This window comes from Ranitomeya imitator, chromosome 5 (genome assembly GCF_032444005.1).
Source record: "Ranitomeya imitator isolate aRanImi1 chromosome 5, aRanImi1.pri, whole genome shotgun sequence".
Classification (NCBI taxonomy): Eukaryota; Metazoa; Chordata; class Amphibia; order Anura; family Dendrobatidae; genus Ranitomeya; species Ranitomeya imitator.
Genome location: NC_091286.1, coordinates 134,603,718 through 134,624,209, shown reverse-complemented (window position 1 = coordinate 134,624,209; position 20,492 = coordinate 134,603,718). Strand labels below are relative to the sequence as shown.

At 50.5% G+C, this 20,492-nt stretch overlaps 1 protein-coding gene across 2 annotated transcripts in view; it reads right to left on the bottom strand.

The window, feature by feature from the left end:
- CCDC170 (coiled-coil domain containing 170) overlaps nucleotides 1-20,492 on the bottom strand; it is a 253,403-nt gene that overhangs the window by 37,814 nt on the left and 195,097 nt on the right. For both annotated transcript variants that reach the window (XM_069769173.1, XM_069769172.1), the window contains one exon: nucleotides 15,463-15,699. In XM_069769173.1, coding sequence (XP_069625274.1) covers nucleotides 15,463-15,699 — 237 coding nt within the window. The remainder of the gene's footprint in view (nucleotides 1-15,462; nucleotides 15,700-20,492) is intronic.

Below are 20,492 nucleotides of genomic sequence, written 5' to 3'. Positions count from 1 at the left end.
TTTGAAATTGGTTCAACTAGGCTTCGGCCTACACTCTGCTCCTCTACTCCTCCTGCTGACCCTGGGCTCAAACACCGCAAGTTTTTGCCAGGAAATGCTAGCTGCACAGAGAAAAACACCAGCCAATGTGTTAGTGGGGTTCAGCACCGCCAGCTGTTCCCCTGCTGTGTAGTCGGCAACGTGTCCAGCACAAGCCACGCTGGCACAACAGAACAAAAGCTGCCACCAGTGCAGGCTTCGGCCTACACTTTGCTCCTCTCCTCCTCCTGCTGACCCTGGGCTCTAACAACGCCAGTTTCTGCCCGGACATGCTAGCTGCACAGAGAAAAACACCAGCCAATGTGTTAGTGGGGTTCAGCACCGCCTGCTGTTCCCCCGCTGTGTAGCCGGCATCGTGTCCAGCACAAGCCACGCTGGCACAACCGACCAAAAGCTGCCACCAGTGCAGGCTTCGGCCTACACTTTGCTCCTCTCCTCCTCCTCCTGCTGACCCTGGGCTCTAACACCGCTAGTTTTTGCCCGGACATGCAATCTGCACAGAGAAAAACACCAGTCAATGTGTCAGTGGGGTTCAGCAACGCCAGCTGTTCCCCTGCTGTGTAGCTTGCAACGTGACCTGCAAACGCCACGCAGGCACATGAACTGAAATTGAAGGGAGCCTGCCCCCCACCCACAGGTGTTTCTATGTATATCAGCCACCTTGTACAGCAGTACTGCTGCATTTGTACAAGGTGGCTGACTTTTTCTCCTTGCCCACGTGGAACTCAACACGTACAAAATGTGTCTCATTACAGACCATTACAATGTCCCTGAGGTGTGACTTTCCTTTTTAATGACACGCAGCACCCCCATTGTTAGCGCTGCCCGTCTCCTGACATCATTGGTTGGCTGGCTGTGCCTGTGCGTCCCCCCTGCCCGACACAACGCCCCCCGTTGTCTCATATATTTTGACTGCGAGGGTGTGATTGATGGGCACGAGCAGTGCATATGTTCCCCTGTTTTCACTCCCCTCCTTCCGCCTTCTTCTGACTGTGCGGCCTCATGGCCGCGGCATGCGATAAGGGATCAGCTGAGGCCGCCCAGTCTGAAGCAGGTGTAAGGACATGTGTGAGCGGCGAACATATTTACTGCACAAGGCCACGAATCCCAGCACCGCAGTGTGACTTTAGGAAAAGCCACTGTGGGTCTGGGATTTATGGCCATCGTTAACCGCACCAGCCAACATGAAATGAGGTCATGAGACGGCCTGCACTAACAGGGTATTGCCAAGGGATAACACAAGAGCGCAGTTTCCTGTACTGCAAATAACAACGGTAAGGAATCTGCGCACAGCACCTAGGTGTAAATTTGTACACCTGTGCTGCGTCTCCTTAAAAAGACTAGTAGTCACGCCTCCACTACTGTTTGACAGTATAATGGGCTAAATAGTGTACGTGTTTAATTCAGCGTGTGCAAGGAGCAAAATTAAATAGAGCAACCTTTGACTTGTGCATCATTAATGCTGTTCAAGGTGTGGCTCTTGTACCTTGCAACACCTGAGGGGGGGGGTTAAAGGTAACCTTTGAAATTGGTTCAACTAGGCTTCGGCCTACACTCTGCTCCTCTACTCCTCCTGCTGACCCTGGGCTCAAACACCGCTAGTTTTTGCCCGGAACGGCTAGCTGCACAGAGAAAAACACCAGCCAATGTGTTAGTGGGGTTCAGCAACGCCAGCTGTTCCCCTGCTGTGTAGTCGGCAACGTGTCCAGCACAAGCCACGCTGGCACAACTGACCAAAAGCTGCCACCAGTGCAGGCTTCGGCCTACACTTTGCTCCTCTCCTCCTCCTGCTGACCCTGGGCTCAAACAACGCCAGTTTCTGCCCGGACATGCTAGCTGCACAGAGATAAACACCAGCCAATGTGTTAGTGGGGTTCAGCACCGCCAGCTGTTCCCCTGCTGTGTAGCTGGCAACGTGTCCTGCAAACGCCACGCAGGCACATGAACTGAAATTGAAGGGAGCCTGCCCCCCACCCCCCCAGGTGTTTCTATGTATAACAGCCACCTTGTACAGCAGTACTGCTGCATTTGTACAAGGTGGCTGACTTTTTCTCCTTGCACACGTGGAACTCAACAAGTACAAAATGTGTCTCATTACAGACCATTACAATGTCCCTGAGGTGTGACTTTCCTTTTTAATGACACGCAGCACCCCCATTGTTAGCGCTGCCCGTCTCCTGACATCATTGGTTGGCTGGCTGTGCCTGTGCGTCCCCCTGCCCGACACAACGCCCCCCGTTGTCTCATATATTTTGACTGCGAGGGTGTGATTGATGGGCACGAGCAGTGCATATGTTCCCCTGTCTTCACTCCCCTCCTTCCGCCTTCTTCTGACTGTGCGGCCTCATGGCCGCGGCATGCGATAAGGGATCAGCTGAAGCCGCCCAGTCTGAAGCAGGTGTAAGGACATGTGTGAGCGGCGAACATATTTACTGCACAAGGCCACGAATCCCAGCACCGCAGTGTGACTTTATGAAAAGCCACTGTGGGTCTGGGATTTATGGCCATCGTTAACCGCAGCGGCCAACATGAAATGAGGTCATGAGACGGCCTGCACTAACAGGGTATTGCCAAGGGATAACACAAGAGCGCAGTTTCCTGTACTGCAAATAACAACGGTAAGGAATCTGCGCACAGCACCTAGGTGTAAATTTGTACACCTGTGCTGCGTCACCTTAAAAAGACTAGTAGTCACGCCTCCACTACTGTTTGACAGTATAATGGGCTAAATAGTGTACGTGTTTAATTCAGCGTGTGCAAGGAGCAAAATTAAATAGAGCAACCTTTGACTTGTGCATCATTAATGCTGTTCAAGGTGTGGCTCTTGTACCTTGCAACACCTGAGGGGGGGGGTTAAAGGTAACCTTTGAAATTGGTTCAACTAGGCTTCGGCCTACACTCTGCTCCTCTACTCCTCCTGCTGACCCTGGGCTCAAACACCGCTAGTTTTTGCCCGGAAATGCTAGCTGCACAGAGAAAAACACCAGCCAATGTGTTAGTGGGGTTCAGCACCGCCAGCTGTTCCCCCGCTGTGTAGCCGGCATCGTGTCCAGCACAAGCCACGCTGGCACAACCGACCAAAAGCTGCCACCAGTGCAGGCTTCGGCCTACACTTTGCTCCTCTCCTCCTCCTCCTGCTGACCCTGGGCTCTAACACCGCTAGTTTTTGCCCGGACATGCAATCTGCACAGAGAAAAACACCAGTCAATGTGTCAGTGGGGTTCAGCAACGCCAGCTGTTCCCCTGCTGTGTAGCTTGCAACGTGACCTGCAAACGCCACGCAGGCACATGAACTGAAATTGAAGGGAGCCTGCCCCCCACCCACAGGTGTTTCTATGTATAACAGCCACCTTGTACAGCAGTACTGCTGCATTTGTACAAGGTGGCTGACTTTTTCTCCTTGCCCACGTGGAACTCAACACGTAGAAAATGTTTCTCATTAGAGACCATTACAATGTCCCTGAGGTGTGACTTTCCTTTGTAATGACACGCAGCACCACCCTTGTTAGCGCTGCCCGTCTTTTGACATCATTGGTTAGCTGGCTGCGCCTGTGCATCTCCCCTGCTCGAAACAACGCCCCTCGGTGTCTTATTTTTTTGGACAGCGAGGGTGTGATTGATGGGCATGTGCAGTGCATATGTTTGCCTGTGTTCACTCATCTCCTTCCGCCTTCTTCAGACTGGGTGTCCTCATGGCCTCGGCAGGCGATAAGGGATCAGATGAGGCCGTCCAGTCTGAAGCAGGTGTAAGGACATGTGTGAGCGGCAAACATATTTACTGCACCAGGGCACGAATCCCAGCACCGCAGTGTGATTTTTTAAAAACACACTGTGGGTCTGGGATTCATGTCCATCGCTAACCGCAACGGCCAACATGAAATGAGGTCATAAGACAGGAAGCGCTCACAGCGCATGGCCAAAGGATCACAAGAGCGCAGACTCCTGTACAGCAACTAACAACGCTCAGGAAGCTGCGCCCATGCAAAAAGGTGTTGTTTTCGACACCTGTGCTGCTTTTCTTTAAAAAGACAAGTCACGCCTCCACTACTGTTAAACAGTATAATGGGCTAAATAGTCTACGTGTTGCATTCAGCTTGTGCAAGTAGACAAATTAATAGAGCAACCTTTTACTTGTGCAGCATTAATGCTGCAGAAGGAGTGGCTCTTGTTCTTTGTAACACCTGAGGGGGGGTTAAAGGTAACCTTTGAAATTGGTTCAACTAGGCTTCGGCCTACACTCTGCTCCTCTCCTCCTCCTGCTGACCCTGGGCTCTAACAACGCTAGTTTTTGCCCGGAAATGCTAGCTGCACAGAGAAAAACACCAGCCAATGTGTTAGTGGGGTTCAGCAACGCCAGCTGTTCCCCCGCTGTGTAGCCGGCATCGTGTCCAGCACAAGCCACGCTGGCACAACCGACCAAAAGCTGCCACCAGTGCAGGCTTCGGCCTACACTTTGCTCCTCTCCTCCTCCTCCTGCTGACCCTGGGCTCAAACACCGCTAGTTTTTGCCCGGAAATGCTAGCTGCACAGAGAAAAACACCAGCCAATGTGTTAGTGGGGTTCAGCAACGCCAGCTGTTCCCCCGCTGTGTAGCCGGCATCGTGTCCAGCACAAGCCACGCTGGCACAACCGACCAAAAGCTGCCACCAGTGCAGGCTTCGGCCTACACTTTGCTCCTCTCCTCCTCCTCCTGCTGACCCTGGGCTCAAACACCGCTAGTTTTTGCCCGGAAATGCTAGCTGCACAGAGAAAAACACCAGCCAATGTGTTAGTGGGGTTCAGCAACGCCAGCTGTTCCCCCGCTGTGTAGCCGGCATCGTGTCCAGCACAAGCCACGCTGGCACAACCGACCAAAAGCTGCCACCAGTGCAGGCTTCGGCCTACACTTTGCTCCTCTCCTCCTCCTCCTGCTGACCCTGGGCTCAAACACCGCTAGTTTTTGCCCGGAAATGCTAGCTGCACAGAGAAAAACACCAGCCAATGTGTTAGTGGGGTTCAGCACCGCCAGCTGTTCCCCTGCTGTGCAGCTTGCAACGTGACCTGCAAACGCCACGCAGGCACATGAACTGAAATTGAAGGGAGCCTGGCCCCCACCCCCAGGTGTTTCTATGTATAACAGCCACCTTGTACAGCAGTACTGCTGCATTTGTACAAGGTGGCTGATGTTTTCTCCTTGCCCACGTGGAACTCAACACGTACAAAATGTGTCTCTTTGAGACCATTCCACTGTCCCTGAGGTGTGACTTTCCTTTCTAATGATACGCAGCACCCCCCTTGGTAGCGCTTCCCGTCTTCTGACATCATTGGTTGGCTACTTGCGCCTGTTCGTCCGCCCTGCCTGAATAAAATGCTCCTCGTTGTCTTAATTATTTTGACTGCGAGGGTGTGATTGATGGGCACGAGCAGTGCATATCTTCGCCTGTCTTAACTCATCTCCTTCAGCCTTCTTCAGACTGTGCAGCCTCATGGCCGCGGCATGCGAGAAGGGATCAGCAGAGGCCGCCCAGTCTGAAGCAGGTGTAAGGACGTGTGTGAGCGGCCAAAATATTTACTGCTCAAGGCCACGAATCCCAGCACCGCAGTGTGGCTTTATGAAAAGACACTGTGGGTCTGGGATTTATGGCCATCGTTAACCGCACCGGCCAACATGAAATGATGTCATAAGATGGGCAGCGCTAACAGGGCATTGCCAAGGGATAACACAAGAGCGCAGACTCCTGTACAGCAAATAACAACGCTCAGGAAGCTGCTCCAAGCACCAAGGCGTTATTTTGGACACCTGTGCTGCGTCTCATCAAAAAACCAAGTCACGCATCCACTACAGTTTGACTGTAGAATGGGGTAAATTGTGTATGTCTTTCATTCAGCGTGTGCAAGTAGACAAATTAATAGAGCAACCTTTCACTTGTGCAGCATTAATACTGCACAAGGTGTGTCTCTTGTACTTTGTAACACCTGAGGGGGGGGTTAAAGGTTTCCTTTGAAATTGGTTCAACTAAGCTTCGGCCTACACTCTGCTCCTCTCCTCCTCCTCCTGCTTCAACACGGGCTCTAACATCGCTAGTTTTTGCCCGCAAGTGCTAGCTGCACAGAGAAAAACACACGCCATTGTGTTAGTGGGGTTCAGCAACGCCAGCTGTTCCCCCAGTGTGTAGCCGGCAAAGTGTCCTGCAAACGCAACGCAGACACAAAGCTGCCTCCAGTGCAGGCTTCGGCCTACACTCATCTCCCCCTGCTTACCCTTTGCTCCAACACCGCTAGTTGGGGCTCTAGGAAGACAATCTTTAATAGGCAAGGCAACGCATCCGTGTTCCAGCACCGCCAGCTGGTTCTCGGCAGTGTTCTTGTCACAGGTACTCCCTCGTGCCAAGCCTGGTTTCAGCACCGTCAGCTGTTTCCGGGTTGTGTCAACTTCACTGAGACGCCTATGCTTGCCCCGTCGTGGTGCGGTCGAGTTAGCCAACTCCAGGGTGCCTCCAGTTTAGGAGCTTCCTATGTGGGCTGCGTGAACTGGTAGTCAAGGCTGGTTCTGTAGTGCCAGTAGGCCCAGCTCCCCCTGTAGGACTGTTGGGGTTCGGTAACTGCGGCTGCCTCGCGGCCTAGCTGTTCTCTCCTCTCCTGTGGGCCTTGGGGTCCACCACCTGGTTCCAGCACCGTCAGCTGGTTCCGGGCCGAGCCTTTGGCTTAGGTGCCTCCTCCTGGGTATCCGAGTTCCGCCAACGCCAGGCGGTCCTTGGTAGTGCTTTTAAGCGCGGGCACCTACAGCTTAGTAACCGGGTTCCAGCACCGTCAGCTGGTCCTCGGTCGTGCCATTGGCTCTTGCACACTGGGGCAACGCATCCGGGTTCCAGCACCGCCAGCTGGTTCTCGGCAGTGTTTTTGTCACAGGTACTCCCTCGTGCCAAGCCTGGTTTCAGCACCGTCAGCTGTTTCCGGGTTGTGTCAAGCTCACTGAGACACCTATGCTTGCCTCGTCGTGGTGCGGTCGGGTTAGCCAACTCCAGGGTGCCTCCAGTTTAGGAGCTTCCTATGTGGGCTGCGTGAACTGGTAGTCAAGGCTGGTTCTGTAGTGCCAGTAGGCCCAGCTCCCCCTGTAGGACTGTTGGGGTTCGGTAACTGCGGCTGCCTCGCGGCCTAGCTGTTCTCTCCTCTCCTGTGGACCTTCGGGTCCACCACCTGGTTCCAGCACCGTCAGCTGGTTCCGGGCCGAGCCTTTGGCTTAGGTGCCTCCTCCTGGGTATCCGAGTTCCGCCAACGCCAGGCGGTCCTTGGTAGTGCTTTTAAGCGCGGGCACCTACAGCTTAGTAACCGGGTTCCAGCACCGTCAGCTGGTCCTCGGTCGTGCCATTGGCTCTTGCACACTGGGGCAACGCATCCGGGTTCCAGCACCGCCAGCTGGTTCTCGGCAGTGTTTTTGTCACAGGTACTCCCTCGTGCCAAGCCTGGTTTCAGCACCGTCAGCTGTTTCCGGGTTGTGTCAAGCTCACTGAGACACCTATGCTTGCCTCGTCGTGGTGCGGTCGGGTTAGCCAACTCCAGGGTGCCTCCAGTTTAGGAGCTTCCTATGTGGGCTGCGTGAACTGGTAGTCAAGGCTGGTTCTGTAGTGCCAGTAGGCCCAGCTCCCCCTGTAGGACTGTTGGGGTTCGGTAACTGCGGCTGCCTCGCGGCCTAGCTGTTCTCTCCTCTCCTGTGGACCTTCGGGTCCACCACCTGGTTCCAGCACCGTCAGCTGGTTCCGGGCCGAGCCTTTGGCTTAGGTGCCTCCTCCTGGGTATCCGAGTTCCGCCAACGCCAGGCGGTCCTTGGTAGTGCTTTTAAGCGCGGGCACCTACAGCTTAGTAACCGGGTTCCAGCACCGTCAGCTGGTCCTCGGTCGTGCCATTGGCTCTTGCACACTGGGGCAACGCATCCGGGTTCCAGCACCGCCAGCTGGTTCTCGGCAGTGTTTTTGTCACAGGTACTCCCTCGTGCCAAGCCTGGTTTCAGCACCGTCAGCTGTTTCCGGGTTGTGTCAAGCTCACTGAGACACCTATGCTTGCCTCGTCGTGGTGCGGTCGGGTTAGCCAACTCCAGGGTGCCTCCAGTTTAGGAGCTTCCTATGTGGGCTGCGTGAACTGGTAGTCAAGGCTGGTTCTGTAGTGCCAGTAGGCCCAGCTCCCCCTGTAGGACTGTTGGGGTTCGGTAACTGCGGCTGCCTCGCGGCCTAGCTGTTCTCTCCTCTCCTGTGGGCCTTGGGGTCCACCACCTGGTTCCAGCACCGTCAGCTGGTTCCGGGCCGAGCCTTTGGCTTAGGTGCCTCCTCCTGGGTATCCGAGTTCCGCCAACGCCAGGCGGTCCTTGGTAGTGCTTTTAAGCGCGGGCACCTACAGCTTAGTAACCGGGTTCCAGCACCGTCAGCTGGTCCTCGGTCGTGCCATTGGCTCTTGCACACTGGGGCAACGCATCCGGGTTCCAGCACCGCCAGCTGGTTCTCGGCAGTGTTTTTGTCACAGGTACTCCCTCGTGCCAAGCCTGGTTTCAGCACCGTCAGCTGTTTCCGGGTTGTGTCAAGCTCACTGAGACACCTATGCTTGCCTCGTCGTGGTGCGGTCGGGTTAGCCAACTCCAGGGTGCCTCCAGTTTAGGAGCTTCCTATGTGGGCTGCGTGAACTGGTAGTCAAGGCTGGTTCTGTAGTGCCAGTAGGCCCAGCTCCCCCTGTAGGACTGTTGGGGTTCGGTAACTGCGGCTGCCTCGCGGCCTAGCTGTTCTCTCCTCTCCTGTGGGCCTTGGGGTCCACCACCTGGTTCCAGCACCGTCAGCTGGTTCCGGGCCGAGCCTTTGGCTTAGGTGCCTCCTCCTGGGTATCCGAGTTCCGCCAACGCCAGGCGGTCCTTGGTAGTGCTTTTAAGCGCGGGCACCTACAGCTTAGTAACCGGGTTCCAGCACCGTCAGCTGGTCCTCGGTCGTGCCATTGGCTCTTGCACACTGGGGCAACGCATCCGGGTTCCAGCACCGCCAGCTGGTTCTCGGCAGTGTTTTTGTCACAGGTACTCCCTCGTGCCAAGCCTGGTTTCAGCACCGTCAGCTGTTTCCGGGTTGTGTCAAGCTCACTGAGACACCTATGCTTGCCTCGTCGTGGTGCGGTCGGGTTAGCCAACTCCAGGGTGCCTCCAGTTTAGGAGCTTCCTATGTGGGCTGCGTGAACTGGTAGTCAAGGCTGGTTCTGTAGTGCCAGTAGGCCCAGCTCCCCCTGTAGGACTGTTGGGGTTCGGTAACTGCGGCTGCCTCGCGGCCTAGCTGTTCTCTCCTCTCCTGTGGGCCTTGGGGTCCACCACCTGGTTCCAGCACCGTCAGCTGGTTCCGGGCCGAGCCTTTGGCTTAGGTGCCTCCTCCTGGGTATCCGAGTTCCGCCAACGCCAGGCGGTCCTTGGTAGTGCTTTTAAGCGCGGGCACCTACAGCTTAGTAACCGGGTTCCAGCACCGTCAGCTGGTCCTCGGTCGTGCCATTGGCTCTTGCACACTGGGGCAACGCATCCGGGTTCCAGCACCGCCAGCTGGTTCTCGGCAGTGTTTTTGTCACAGGTACTCCCTCGTGCCAAGCCTGGTTTCAGCACCGTCAGCTGTTTCCGGGTTGTGTCAAGCTCACTGAGACACCTATGCTTGCCTCGTCGTGGTGCGGTCGGGTTAGCCAACTCCAGGGTGCCTCCAGTTTAGGAGCTTCCTATGTGGGCTGCGTGAACTGGTAGTCAAGGCTGGTTCTGTAGTGCCAGTAGGCCCAGCTCCCCCTGTAGGACTGTTGGGGTTCGGTAACTGCGGCTGCCTCGCGGCCTAGCTGTTCTCTCCTCTCCTGTGGACCTTCGGGTCCACCACCTGGTTCCAGCACCGTCAGCTGGTTCCGGGCCGAGCCTTTGGCTTAGGTGCCTCCTCCTGGGTATCCGAGTTCCGCCAACGCCAGGCGGTCCTTGGTAGTGCTTTTAAGCGCGGGCACCTACAGCTTAGTAACCGGGTTCCAGCACCGTCAGCTGGTCCTCGGTCGTGCCATTGGCTCTTGCACACTGGGGCAACGCATCCGGGTTCCAGCACCGCCAGCTGGTTCTCGGCAGTGTTTTTGTCACAGGTACTCCCTCGTGCCAAGCCTGGTTTCAGCACCGTCAGCTGTTTCCGGGTTGTGTCAAGCTCACTGAGACACCTATGCTTGCCTCGTCGTGGTGCGGTCGGGTTAGCCAACTCCAGGGTGCCTCCAGTTTAGGAGCTTCCTATGTGGGCTGCGTGAACTGGTAGTCAAGGCTGGTTCTGTAGTGCCAGTAGGCCCAGCTCCCCCTGTAGGACTGTTGGGGTTCGGTAACTGCGGCTGCCTCGCGGCCTAGCTGTTCTCTCCTCTCCTGTGGGCCTTGGGGTCCACCACCTGGTTCCAGCACCGTCAGCTGGTTCCGGGCCGAGCCTTTGGCTTAGGTGCCTCCTCCTGGGTATCCGAGTTCCGCCAACGCCAGGCGGTCCTTGGTAGTGCTTTTAAGCGCGGGCACCTACAGCTTAGTAACCGGGTTCCAGCACCGTCAGCTGGTCCTCGGTCGTGCCATTGGCTCTTGCACACTGGGGCAACGCATCCGGGTTCCAGCACCGCCAGCTGGTTCTCGGCAGTGTTTTTGTCACAGGTACTCCCTCGTGCCAAGCCTGGTTTCAGCACCGTCAGCTGTTTCCGGGTTGTGTCAAGCTCACTGAGACACCTATGCTTGCCTCGTCGTGGTGCGGTCGGGTTAGCCAACTCCAGGGTGCCTCCAGTTTAGGAGCTTCCTATGTGGGCTGCGTGAACTGGTAGTCAAGGCTGGTTCTGTAGTGCCAGTAGGCCCAGCTCCCCCTGTAGGACTGTTGGGGTTCGGTAACTGCGGCTGCCTCGCGGCCTAGCTGTTCTCTCCTCTCCTGTGGGCCTTGGGGTCCACCACCTGGTTCCAGCACCGTCAGCTGGTTCCGGGCCGAGCCTTTGGCTTAGGTGCCTCCTCCTGGGTATCCGAGTTCCGCCAACGCCAGGCGGTCCTTGGTAGTGCTTTTAAGCGCGGGCACCTACAGCTTAGTAACCGGGTTCCAGCACCGTCAGCTGGTCCTCGGTCGTGCCATTGGCTCTTGCACACTGGGGCAACGCATCCGGGTTCCAGCACCGCCAGCTGGTTCTCGGCAGTGTTTTTGTCACAGGTACTCCCTCGTGCCAAGCCTGGTTTCAGCACCGTCAGCTGTTTCCGGGTTGTGTCAAGCTCACTGAGACACCTATGCTTGCCTCGTCGTGGTGCGGTCGGGTTAGCCAACTCCAGGGTGCCTCCAGTTTAGGAGCTTCCTATGTGGGCTGCGTGAACTGGTAGTCAAGGCTGGTTCTGTAGTGCCAGTAGGCCCAGCTCCCCCTGTAGGACTGTTGGGGTTCGGTAACTGCGGCTGCCTCGCGGCCTAGCTGTTCTCTCCTCTCCTGTGGGCCTTGGGGTCCACCACCTGGTACCAGCACCGTCAGCTGGTTCCGGGCCGAGCCTTTGGCTTAGGTGCCTCCTCCTGGGTATCCGAGTTCCGCCAACGCCAGGCGGTCCTTGGTAGTGCTTTTAAGCGCGGGCACCTACAGCTTAGTAACCGGGTTCCAGCACCGTCAGCTGGTCCTCGGTCGTGCCATTGGCTCTTGCACACTGGGGCAACGCATCCGGGTTCCAGCACCGCCAGCTGGTTCTCGGCAGTGTTCTTGTCACAGGTACTCCCTCGTGCCAAGCCTGGTTTCAGCACCGTCAGCTGTTTCCGGGTTGTGTCAACTTCACTGAGACGCCTATGCTTGCCCCGTCGTGGTGCGGTCGAGTTAGCCAACTCCAGGGTGCCTCCAGTTTAGGAGCTTCCTATGTGGGCTGCGTGAACTGGTAGTCAAGGCTGGTTATGTAGTGCCAGTAGGCCCAGCTCCCCCTGTAGGACTGTTGGGGTTCGGTAACTGCGGCTGCCTCGCGGCCTAGCTGTTCTCTCCTCTCCTGTGGGCCTTCGGGTCCACCACCTGGTTCCAGCACCGTCAGCTGGTTCTCGGCAGTGTCTTTTGCTCTTGTACCTTCTGCTCCCCATCCTGGTTCCAGTACCGTCAGCTGGTTCCGGGCAGAGCCTTTGGCTTAGGTGCCTCCTTCTGGGTATCCAAGTTCCACCAACGTCAGGTGGTCCTTGGTAGTGCTTTCAGGCACGGGTACCTCCTGCTTAGTAACCGGGTTCCAGTAACGTCAGCTGGTCCTCGGTAGTTCCATTGGCTCTTGGACCTTCGGCTACCCATCCGGGTTCCAGTACCGTCAGCTGGTTCTCGGCAGTGTCTTTTGCTCTTGTACCTTCTGCTCCCCATCCTGGTTCCAGTAACGTCAGCTGGTTCCGGGCAGAGCCTTTGGCTTAGGTGCCTCCTTCTGGGTATCCGAGTTCCGTCAACGTCAGGCGGTCCTTGGTAGTGCTTTTTAGCACGGGTACCTCCTGCTTAGTAACCGGGTTCCAGTAACGTCAGCTGGTCCTCGGTAGTTCCATAGGCTCTTGAACCTTCGGGTAGCCATCCGAGTTCCAGTTCCATCAGCTGGTTCTTGGCATTTTCTCAGCCTTCTTGTACCTTCTGCTACATTTCCAAGTTGAAGACCCTAACGTCGACGACCCGGAAGACCACCACGATGACGACGACACGGAAGACCACCCCGATGACGACGACGACGACGGCGGAGACGACGACGGCGGAGATGACGACACTGGAGACGACGACCCTGGAGACGACAACATGGAAGACCGAGAAGCAGAAGAACAAGAGGCTGCAGAACAAAGAGCAGAAGAACATTAAGCATAAGACTTAATATCAGAGCAAAAGATATTATCTAAATTATATGCAGAAGAAGACTAAGCAGTGTATGGGGGTGAGTCCGTTCCTCCTCGTGGTGCCCCTGGATAAAGCCTGATGCTGCAGGCCAAACTGAACGCGGACAAATGTAACTTTTGTGACTGGCAGAACGGAAGGTGTAATCTTCAAACTTTTATAGATAACAACTACGGGAATGCCTGTCACAAATGAGAATATGATGAAGAAGTAGAATAGGAAGAATAATAACAGTGGAATAAAAAGAATATGTAGAATAAGAAGAATAATAATAGTTGAATAAAATGAATATGAAGAATGTAATAAAAAAAAAAAAATAGGTAGAAGATGAAGAAGAAGATGAATAAGGTGAAGAAGTTGATGTCAAAGATGCTGATGATGATGAAGATGAAAGTGTGGGAAAAGAAAAAAAAAAAGAAAAAAAAGAAGGGGAAGGGCGTGGAATAGTGAAACATCAATATCTGACAAAATAAAAAAAAAATTTACATAGTCAATATCTTTGTCACTCCGAACGTCTTAAAAAAAAACAAAAAACATGCTATTCTATTTGATTGGGATAAACCTCTATGACTTTAATGTCTCCGCCACCTCCCCAAATACATCCGGCATTATTCTTAGTTGTTTTCCTTCATGTAGAATGAACCTACAAGGAAAGAAAGGGTTTATTTTAATTCCGATATTTTGGTCCCATTGACTTGCATTGGGATCGGGTATCGGTATCGGCGATATCCGATATTTTTTGAATATCGGCCGATCCAAACCGATACCGATACTTTCCGATATCGGAAGGTATCGCTCAACACTATTCGAGATCCTTCCTGCATTTGCCATTGTACGCAGGAATGCAAAGGTAGAGGCTGTTCTGCTCCTAGCTGCAGAGGAGTTCACATAAAATGTTGCAGTTTACAGGCAGTGTCTGCAGACTCTATGAAGCTGCTGTGTCTTCACAATTAGCTTTATAGATGATCCCTTCTCTGGATTGTAAGATGTATACTGTTCTTGGTGGCAGGCCACTCGTTCCACTATTCTGACTCTTCAAGGCAGTATGAGTCTCTAAATCCTTAGCCATCAATCCCTTAGATAATTGTATGATTGTTGTACTCACATGCAATGCATCCTCAGATAATTTCAACTCAGCCACACTGACTTGTAATAAGAGTCCAGGAGGAACAAAGTTGATTTTCTCAGAAGGTACAATGCAGAAGGTGGAAAGAGTAATCCCAAGCAGAGAACTACACATGTACATCCAAAGATGGCTACAGCAAACTGAATAATGAGTATGAAAGGTGGAGCAAGGGCTAACATCATCAACTACAGGAGAGAAGAGGGGACAACTTCAAAGGGCGGGGCTTCTGCCTAGCAACAACAGAATTCAATGCATAACACAAAAAACACACAACAAGCAGTTCCCATTTATGGGACACAACAGTACTCACCCTCCCTGGGTCTAATCATGGCTGTCCGAGGCAGCTCATGATTACGGCTGCTGCAGCGACATCACGTAAATAACATGCACGATCGCTGTAGCTAATCAATGAGGTCAGAAGCTTGTGCCATCTATATCAGCACAGATACTCAATTCAGTGATTGTCTATATCGGTGATGTACACTGTTGATGTGACATCATTGCTGCAGTCAAATACTAAGACTGGAGCAGCAGCGGAGAGCCATCAGTAGACCTATGGAGGGTGAGTACCTGGTGAGTTTGCTAATTAGGTATTTTACATCTTTTATCATCCACTTTACTGAAAGTGAACAACCCAATCAAAACGGTATTGCCAAAGTATTCAAAATGCACAGTGACCCTACAAAAATTTTCATGAATGCCTTCCTAGAAGGAGTTGGCAAATGTCGTTAGATTCAATAATACAAAGGGCAGTCCTGCGATTAGTGTTGATCATGTAACATAAAAAAGTACAACAAAACGTATGAATTGCATGTGTTTAAAGGGAGCTTGTCAGCAGGATTGTGCATAGTAACCTATATACAGTGTCAGGTCGGCGCCGTTATACTGAATAAAATGTTACCTTGGTTGATGAAATCCATCTTGTTGCTGTTTCTTAATCTTTATTTTCAGTTTTTAGTTAATGATATGCTCGTGTCCTATGGCAGGGTTGGTGTATGTGGTGGTAACCTACGCTGTGTGTAGGTTACTATGTACAATCCTGCTGACAGGTTCCCTTTAATTCGACATCTATGGAGTCAGAGATCATTTTTGGTGGAGTTGGTAGAAATGTACTGTCTCCAGCTTAAAAATATATGTACTGTATCTGTAATTAATAATGTATAATTAATTTCTTAACTTTCATATGAATTCAGAAAAGTTTAGAGATGTTAAAATATATTTTTATTATGTACTATAAATCCAATACCTGTAATTATCAGACATAATTGTGACCACTAGGGTGTTCTAGTGGTGATACAATGTTGGTTATCAGCTCTCTTGTGCCCTGTCCTTACACTTAGTGTGTTCATGCTGCTGCAATTTGAAGTCGGGGCTGTATTTATGGTGTGAAAAAGTCAGGAGTCAGAACTTTGGCTTATTGACTCCAAGGCCCTGTTTAATTTTGTTATACATATACACATATTTATTACCTGTTTTTCCCTTTTGGAAACCTCTTCTAAGGTTGTCTTGAGAGTCTTCAGCTCACTGGTGATCACGTCAATGTAATTGGTTGTTTTCTCTTTCTCATCCTTTGCTTCCCGTTCTGTGTAGTCTAATTCTGATTTAATAGAAATGAGTTTCTTATGAGTCTTGCTTTTAACCCTCTCCAAGTCATCCATTGACTTGCTCAGCTGTTCAATTGTTTTATGCTGTTCCAGTGTCTTGATCTGGAGAAATAAAAAAGAAATTTAAACATAGAAAAATAAATTATTTAAAAAGGAGTTAAAAGTAAAATAATTTCTTGTCGTTGTGCGTAGCTTTACTTTTTTCACATCTCTTAAAATATTTTTAAAGAGAACCTGTCATTAGATTTTACCCATATACTAGAATGCTGTGCATATGTTTCCAATACGCTCTTCATAACACAAAAAATAGCTTTCATTATACTCACCATCTGGTCTGATGGGCGTCGCTGGTCTTGATCCGATGCTTCGTCACTACTTGCAATCGATATCCTCCTTCTTGCTTCATGTTGATGACAAGTTCTACGTCACCCATACATAGTAATCTATTGTGCTCCTGTGCAGGCGTACTTCTCTCTGCCCTTATGAGAGCTAAGCAGAGTACTGTAACGCGTGTATGCTGGTAAAAGTCAAAGAGCACAGGCGCATGCGCACTACAGTACTTATCCCTGCCCTTGGCAGGAAAGACAGTGTACCTGCACAAGAACACATTAGGGACACTGCATGGATGATGTAAGATGCATCATCTACATGAAGCAGAGAAGAAGGACAACGATTGTAAGACGAGAGGAGGTGCCGAATCAAGACCTGAGACCACCATTGGACCGGACCGTGGGGTAGGTGAGTATTATAAAAGGTCTTTTTTGTGCCTTGCATAGTGGATTGAGGACATACATACAGCATTCTAGTATGCTATAACAGAGGGTTTACCGGTGCTGGCCCTTCTTTATATAGGGAACTCCTGGTGAAAGGTTCTCTTTAATTTGTAAGTCTGCCCTGACGCCAAAGTTTTGATCACTAGCTGCAATAAAGAAGGCTGCCTACACAAATCAATACAAATTATTCCATTGTAATTCAAATTCCGTAGTCCTTTTACTAAAAAAAAAGTGGTAAACTTTCAGTAGCTTACAGCTAAAATCCCAGACCATTTAAAAGCAGTCGTGATCGGAGATAAAGCTAAATCTAAATACCCTGTCTACCTAGCTTATACTTTGTCTGCCCTTAGTTTAGTTTTTCTAGTACCCTGAGAAAAGTCTAGAAATTAGACAAACTGATTATGTACATGCTGTTAACCCCTTAACGACCGCCGATAAGCCTTTTAATGGCGGTAGTTAAGGGTACTTAAACTACAGCGCCGCTAATTAACGGCGTTGTGGAAAAAGGGTATAGCACTCTCCAGTGTCATATTTTTGACGAGACCCCAGAGAAGATGATTCGGGTCATTTTTTTACAGACCCCCAGGTTGCAATCGCTGTTATTAACTGTATAACGGCGATGCAAAAAAAAGCGCAATTTGCCATTTAATCTCTCTGTCCTCTGATGTGATCGCACATCAGAGGACAGAGAAACAGGGTCTCCGATCAACCCCCGATACTTACCAGTGTCTCCTAGTGTCCCTTGAACCTCCTGCTTCTCCCCCCCCCCCCCCCCACGGCCGCTGGTGTCTTTTTCCGGTAAGAAAATGATGGACGCACCCGCAGTGCACCTGCCGAGAGCTGCCTGCCGACACCCAGCAACAATAGGAAGATTTTTCCTATTGTTTCATTTTGGTCACTGTGATAGACCCTATTACAGTGATCAAAATAAAAATTAGTAAATGAACCCCTACTTTATCACCACCTTATGGAAAAATAATAAAACAAAGAAAATATATTTATTTCCATTTTCCCATTAGGGTTACAGTTGGGCTAAAGTGAGTTGGACTAAAGCTAGGGTTAGGGTTAGGGTTGGGGCTAAAATTAGAGTTAGGTTTGGGGCTAAAGTTAGGGTTAGAGTTGGGATTAGGTTTAGGGTTGGGATTAGGGTTAGGGTTGGGATTAGGGTTTGGATTAGGGTTAGGGTTGAGATTAGGGTTAGGGTTGGGATTAGGGTTAGGGTTAGGTTTGTGGTTAGGGTTATGGTTATGGTTGGATTAGGGTTAGGGGTGTGTTGGGATTAGGGTTGGGATTAGGGTTCGGGTTGGGATTAAGATTAGGGTTGGGATTAGGGTTATGGTTGGGATTTGGGTTAGAGGTGTGTTGGGGATAGGGTTGTGATTAGGTTTGTGGTTAGGGTTAAGGTTAGGGTTGTGATTAGGGTTATGGTTGTGGTTGGGATTAGGGTTAGGGGTGTGTAGGGATTAAAGTTGGGATTAGAGTTAGTTTGGGATTAGGGTTAGGTTTGGGATTATAGTTAGGGGTGTGTTGGGGTTAGGGTTGTGATTAGGGTTATGGTTAGAGTTGGGATTAGGGTTAGGGGTGTGTTGGGTTAGGGTTATGGTCAGGGTTGGGATTAGGGTTAGGGCTGTGTTGGGGTTAGGGTTGTGATTAGGGTAATGGTTAGGGTTGAGATTAGGGTTAGGGGTGTGTTGGGGTTAGGGTTGGAGTTAGAATTGGGGGGTTTCCACGGCTTAGGTACATAAAGGGGTCTCCAAACGCGACATGACGCCACCATTGATTCCAGCAAATTTTGAGTTCAAAAAGTCAAATGGTGTTCCCTCCCTTCTGAGCTCTGCCGTGCGCCCAAACAGTGGTTTACCCAAACAAATGGGGCACCAGCGTACTCAGAACAAATTGGACAACTTTTGGGGTCCAATTTCTCTTGTTACCCTTGGGAAAATAAAAGATTGGGGGCTAAAAAATCATTTTTGTGGAAAAAAATATTTTTTATTTTCACGGCTCCGCGTTATAGCCTTGTGTCAAGCACTATGGGGTTCATAGTGCTCACCACACATCTAAATGAGCTCCTTGGGGGGTCTAGCTTCCAAAATGGGGTTACTTATGGGGGGTTTCTACTGTTTAGGCATATCAAGGGCTCTGCAAATGCTACATGACGCCCGCAGACCATTCCATCAAAGTCCGCATTCCAAAACATCACTACTTCCCTTTTGAGCCCCGACGTGTAGCCAAATACTAGTTTTCTCCCACATACGGGGTATCAGTGTACTCAGGACAAATTGGACAACAACGCTTGGGGTCCAATTTCTCCTGTTACCCTTGGGAAAATAAAAAATAGCGGGCTAAAAAATCATTTTTGTGGAAATAAAATGCTTTTTAATTTTCACGGCTCTGCGTCATAAACTTTAGTGAAACACTAGGGGGTTCAAAGTTCACACAACACATCTAGATAAGTTCCTTGGGGGACTAGTTTCCAACATGGGGTCACTTGTGGGGGTTTTCCACTATTTATGCACATCAGGGGCTCTGCAAATGTAACATGACATCTGCAGACCATTCTATCAAAGTCTGCATTTAAAAACAGTAAACCAAAATTGATACACAATACACAGTGTGTCATACGAAATACACCTGTGCCCATATAGGGGATCAGTATATAACAAATTCCCATGCAACAATAACAGATAAACCCTACATAGAAAATACTGCACGAAACGGGATCAATAGCAAACAAAATATTTTATTAAGCAAGTCAAATATAAAATTGTACCTAACAATAAATGGGATACTCTGAAAGGTGACAACTACACTGGGGCCGCAGGTCAGAGGCTATAAACATGCAAATACTGGTACTAATGTCCCCAATAAAGAGTAATTGGCATGAATAGTGAGTTCATATGCAATTGAATAGAGTACACTGAGCTGTTAAGGAGCATCCAGCAACAACACCGGAGCAGACATTAGAAGAGTAAAGAACATTTGTAAAGCATATTTACCTCAGACCTGCGGCGCCACCACCCCAATTACTAGGGTTTATCTTATATTTAAAAATGGTGCTCCTTCCCTTCCTAGCTCTGCCATGCGCCCAAACAGTGGTCCCCACATATGGGGTATCAGAGTACTGAGGACAAATTGCATAATAACTTTTATGGTCCAATTTCTCCTGTTACCCTTGTGAAACTAAAAATTTGGGGGTGAAAAGATCATTTTTGTGGAAAAAATATGATTTTTTTATTTTCACGGCTCTACGTTATAAACTTCTGTGAAGCACTTTGGGGTTCATAATGCTCACCACACATCTAGATAAGCTCCTTGGGAGGTCTAGTTTCTAAAATGGGGTCACTTGTGGGGGGTTTATACTGTTTAGCCACATCAGGGGCTCTGCAAATGCAACATGATGCCCGCAGACCATTCCATCAAAGTCTGCATTTTAAAACGTCACTATTTCCCATCTGAGCCCCAACGTGTGCCTATACAGTTGTCCCTCCACATATGGGGTATAAGCGTGCTCAGGACAAATTGCACAACAACTTTGGGGGTCTAATTTCTCCTGTTACCCTTGTAAAAATAAAAAATTTTGGAGGAAAAAAAAGGATTTTTTATTTTCATGGCTCTGCGTTATAAACTTCCGTGAAGAACTTGGGGATTCAAAGTGCTCACCACACATCTAGATAAGTTTTGTAAAGGATCTAGTTTCCAAAATGGTGTCACTTGTGGGGGATTTCCACTGTTTAGACACATCAGGGGCTCTCCAAACGCGACATGGCGACCGATCTCAATTCCAGCCAATTCTGCATTGAAAAAGTCAAATGGTGCTCCTGCCCTTCCGAGCTCTGCCATGCACCCAAACAATGGTTTATCCACACATATGGGGTATCGGCATACTCAGGACAGATTGCACAACAACTTTAGTGGTCTAATTTCTCCTGTTACCCTTGGTGAAATAAAATTTTTGGGGTGAAAACATCATTTTTGTGGAAAAAATACGATTTTTTATTTTCACGGCTCTATTTTATAAACTTCTGTGAAGCACTTGGGGGTCCAAAGTGCTCACCACATATCTAGATAAGTTCATTAATGGGTTTAGTTTCCAAAATGGTGTCACTTGTGGGGGGTTTCCAC